This window comes from Priapulus caudatus, unplaced genomic scaffold, assembly GCF_000485595.1.
Source record: "Priapulus caudatus unplaced genomic scaffold, Priapulus_caudatus-5.0.1 Scaffold544, whole genome shotgun sequence".
Taxonomy (NCBI): Eukaryota; Metazoa; Priapulida; class Priapulimorpha; order Priapulimorphida; family Priapulidae; genus Priapulus; species Priapulus caudatus.
In genome coordinates, this window is record NW_014577605.1 from 189272 (window position 1) to 194393 (window position 5122).

General features: G+C 47.4%; 1 protein-coding gene across 1 annotated transcript in view; it reads right to left on the bottom strand.

Moving 5' to 3' along the window:
- Nucleotides 1–5122, bottom strand: part of LOC106811488 (OTU domain-containing protein 7A-like) — a 12744-nt gene that overhangs the window by 4244 nt on the left and 3378 nt on the right. Inside the window, exons 2-4 of the mRNA XM_014815128.1 lie at nucleotides 2927–3092; nucleotides 2269–2558; nucleotides 550–1137 (exon numbers count right to left, since the gene is read on the bottom strand). Coding sequence (XP_014670614.1) covers nucleotides 550–1137; nucleotides 2269–2558; nucleotides 2927–3092 — 1044 coding nt within the window. The remainder of the gene's footprint in view (nucleotides 1–549; nucleotides 1138–2268; nucleotides 2559–2926; nucleotides 3093–5122) is intronic.

Sequence of the window (5122 nt, forward strand, 5' to 3'; positions counted from 1 at the left end):
GCGTAACGTCGTGTACATGTACGACGTGTGTGCATGTATGTGCTTGTTTAGCCCTGTTTACTCTTTGTTTTGCACTGTTTACTATTGTGTGTATAATACATGTATGTTAATAATGGATAACTTGTATAGTGGCGATGATAATTTTTATTTTTTTAATATTTATTTCAAATTTATTGATTTATTTTTTTGATGAAATCGATTATGGATTTGCATAACCAAGCGCTTGGTTCGAGCCACTGTTCAACCGATGATCGAGTATAATCGATGATCGTGACATCACTAAGCGCTTGGTTCGAGCCACTGTTCAACCGATGATCGAGTATAATCGATGATCGTGACATCAATACTCCTGCATATGTCCAATCAGGGAGTCCAACAGTAAATCAGGGAGTATTCGACTCCGGACTCCCCGTTAATTTCGCACCCTGCAACCCTGATACACAATGGTACAGACTGGTCTGGAACGTGGAGGTGGGATAGGGGATGCACAAAGGAAGAACACATAGGGGACGCAGCATGCACGCATGCACGCATGCACGGCCGGCGTACCTGCGTCTGCCCACCAGTTGAGTCGGCCGCCCTGCTCGAGCGAGACCAACGTCGACGTCTCAATCAGGTCCTTTTCGAGGAACGCGCGGAACTCGTCGGCGAATCCCGTGATGTCCGGGATAATGAACGTGTAGACGGGGCTGTCCTTCCCGAGGCTGTCGATCGCGCTCTCCTCGATCTCGCGTGCCACCACCGTCCGCGCACGCGACACCAGCCGTACATTGTCGACGGCGCGCGAGATGCCGCGCGCGAGCTTCTTGTTCGCAAAAAACTCGTCGTCGTCGGCGACGGTGATTGCCGCGGCGACGCAATTCGGCGCGTCGATAACGTCGACCTCAGGTGACGACGCGTCACCGCCGTGCTCGCCGTTCATCACCGGCGACCCCTGGCGGGCGTCGCCATCCTCGTTGCTGAGCTGGCGGAACGCCTTCAGCGCGCTCTGCAGGTCCCAGTTTTGCGCATCGAGGAGATCCTGTCCGAGACCGGGGTCTATGCCGGTCTGGCGAACAAACTCCGATAGCACCGTATCCATGGTCGGTAGAGGACGCTGCCGGCGAGGAAGGATGTTCGTCCCTTCTGCCACTAGTGCTGCATAGATTGCAGGTATGGAGCACACCTGAAAATAGACAATGTTAGATAATTTCCACTGACAGACGGCATTTTTAAAAATCTGCTCTAGCTGCATTACAGGTATGACGGTTTTGTAATGCACCGAGAATATTAATGGATATCAGAATAGTGACACCCTAATATTTCATGAAATTAATTATAGTAATGTATGTTATTTATCAATGAATGGAACAAGTATTGTACATAGTACACCAGCCAATGTAATTTTTTTACTTTGGGGTGCATTTTTTGTTAATAGAAGTGTAACGCACGTTTTAACGTTACTGCTTTAAGTTATTGAAGTAGAATGTATGTGAAGCCAAAATACATGGATAAGAATAGAGATCAGATGTTTACCATGACTAGCTGTACTTTCTTTTATTGTTTGAGTTACAATGCCTCGGTCGTGCCTGTTAGTTGCCCAGTTGCTGAGCGGAGTCCTCCCTCTATCTCCTCCTCGTCCGACCCTTACGTTCGGACGAGGAGCCGCAGTTCTGTTGTCGCAGCAGCAGCAGCCGCAGCAGCAGCAGCCGCAGCAGCAGCAACAGCAGTCGTCGGGAGATTCCCCTCTCCTCCTTGTCTGACACCCGCGTTCAGACGAGGAGCTGTCTAATCTCCTCGATTCTGCCCGCGCTCCGGCTTTTATACTCACAGGCACGCCCGCGGCGCATGCGTGACGCATGCGCCGTAGACTGTGAGACATGCGTTGTACGTACTCGCGAAGGCGTAGCACACGTGCCGTATACATTCGCGAGGGCGTCATACACGCCCTACGCACGTGCTACACCGATTCGCGTAGGCGTTGAGTTGTTTTCGACCGAGAGGACTACTTCAGTCACTATAGATGTTATTGTCTAATCTGTTTCTAATTGACCTCTAATGGGTGAGATGCCGATGCGGCGCTACTAATTGACCCTTAATGGGCAGGGCGCATCTCGGCGCTCTAATCGGTCTCTAAGTGGCTCTAATCTATTTCTAAGTGATTTCTAATGGACTTGTTGACGCGGATGCGGCTACTGCTAACTAGCCGATGCCATCTTCGTGTGACCTATAACCGAGTCGTAGCTAAGTTACCCTGATATATATATATAAATTATAGCTAAGCAGTACCTGTCGCATCCTTCAGCATTGTGTCTGCGACGACGATGATCGAACGGTGGAGAACGTGAGCGAGAACAAACACATGAAACTCCTCAAGGCTCTCGTACGTCACTGAAGATTCCAAAGTTGGAGACAGAGCTGCGCCGCCCGTCTTCGACGACGCACTCATCTTTCGCAGCGTCCCTGAGCGCGGCTCGGTCGAAGCCAGCTTGAGTATGCTTTCCCACTCGCGCTCCCACTCGCTTTCACAGTAAACCAGTCCTGCCTGTAGGTTCTGCACCGACTGCTGATAGCGCCATCTATGAGACGAGATTGTGAAGGAAAACATGAAATCATGCCATTGCTGAATATATCACATGCGCAAAACTGTCAATGGTATTTCACCGTTAAAGTGATAATGCAACACGCTCGAATTGTGGTTGCCCAGTATAAATACCAACAGCACAACCCTACACTGCCATCAATGCTTACTAGAGTCCCTATAATCCCCTAAGAATGACGAGTAATAACCAAGTAAGTAAAGATGTATGAGCCTTACAAACAGCTATGAATGCACCAAGTAAAGAGCGCAGAGTAACTGCGCATACAAGAAGGCTGCAACGACAAGCACGCGCGCTGCAGTGGTCAGCGGCCAGCCCGGGTGCTGCAGACGGGGCGCACTACTTACCTGCGGTAGAAGGCGTCCGTAAACCTGGGATTGGTGAGCGTAGCGTAGAGCGCCTTCCTGAGCGTGAGCAGGCGGTCGTGGAAGCCCCACATGCCGAGAGACGCCGCATGCAACAGACAGTTGCCGTCGCCCGTCGTTACGAGCGGATACAGACGCTGACTCACACCTGTGGAGACAATGCCGGTACAACTGTAGAGACCGTATGGTGACACGGCTCTCTTGCCATCGACAGGGAGGTGATTCTACCTTTTCCTATGCGTGGACTCGAGGAAATATGTGCGTCAAAACTACCGTGTGTGAAATTTTGGCTCATATTTTTAGTAACTGACTGATTATAGTTAGTTTACACACACACATATATGGGTAATTCCATCAGGTTGGGGAACAGTGAGTATGCAGCACTATATCGCATTTGAAGTTGCTTTTAAAATTCATTCACAGATATTTTTTTCATTAACCTGTAGCTTGTCTCAAAGATGCATGGTGGTGAGGAGTTGTATTTGTAACAAAATGTATGACATATGGAAACTTTAAAAAAAAGTATTTCCTGCCCTCAAAAAGAGGGAGTCCGCAGCAAAATGAGGGAGTCCGCAGTCTGAAATTAAAAACTAAAGCATGTAACAACAATAACACGTGTTTATTTTGAAGATTCTTGCGATGCACGTCTGCCAAATTTTCTTTGGATATTTGCTGAAAAAATACGGTAATTCCGTGAGGCCATGCTCTGGAACGAACTAGTTAGTATAGCAGAATTTTCAGGGAGTCACACGGACTCCTGCATAGTGTTGTAATTTCGTAATCGATCATCGGTTGGACCCAAGTAACCGATGATCAGTTACAATCGGTTACTCGAGGTGTTAGTGGGGCAGATATGTGAAAAGGTGAAGGGCAGAAAGGGTGAAAGGGTGAAAGGCAGAAAGGGTGAAATTTTGTATACAGGGGTATTTTGGGGCGCTGATTTTAAAAATTGCCGGATCCAAGAAATTTGACCAATGGATCGGCTGCCATCTTGAATACCAATTAGGCCACCATGACGAAACATTGAACATCACTATCTTGGGTTCTAAATGACCTGCGGCGCTGAGATTTGGTACACAAGAGCATTTTGACATGCTGACTTTAATAATGGATTGATTTGACATGTCTGACAAACCATATGGCAGCCATTTTGAATTCCAGTATGGCCGACATGACGATACATTGAACATTACTATCTTGGGTTCTTAATGACCTGCGGCGCTGAAATTTGGTACACTAGAGCATTTTGCCATGCTGAGTTCAATAATGGATTGATTTGACATGTCTGACAAACCATATGGCAGCCATCTTAAATTCCAGTATGGCCGACATGACGAAATGCTGAAAATCTTAGGTTCTAAATCACGTAAGGCACTGAAACTTGAAACTCAAGGAATTTTTTATATGCTGAGTTCAATTGTTTAATAGAGCAAAAAGCCTATTCCAACAAAAAGCTTCCTTCGTGTAGATTCCAACAAAAAGACACTATTCAGTTTCCTTGCAGATGCTCTGCAAACGATGGCTGTTCCAGAAGGGAAAATACTTCTAACAACCAATGAAGAAGAGGTTAAATCAAAGCCCCATTCTGATGTTTCTAAAATTGAACCATGTACGCATGAAGAGGCTGATTCACACATGTTGCTACATGCTTGGCATGCATATCAGCGGGGCACAGAAGTATAGTAATTCCTGCAACGGACACGGATGTGGTTGCGTTGGCGATCGCAATGGCAAGCGTTATGGACGGCTGTGCAATGTGGTTGGCATTTGGACATGGACACAATTTCAGGCACATTGCTGCTCACACTATTGCGACTCACATTGGCCCTAAACGCTCATGGGGCCTTTTGTTCCTGTACGCTGTTTCCGGATGCGATACTGTTTCTGTCATATTTGGGATTGGCAAAAGGACTGCGTGGAACATATGGAACTTGCCTAACTTGAAGGAGGTCTTCAATCATCTCTCACATGCACCAGCTGAAGTAACAAATGATGACATGAACAGTGTAACGAAGCTGGTTTCACCATGGCTTATTAATTACAATTAGCTTGGCCATGAGGCCAGGTGGGTCGCGTTGGCGACAAGCCAGGTGGAATAGATGAGATATTCGGAGCGTGCGGGCTGAGGGTAATGATAGTAGCAATAAGGTGCCGGAGCAATAAGCCGGAGCAATAAGC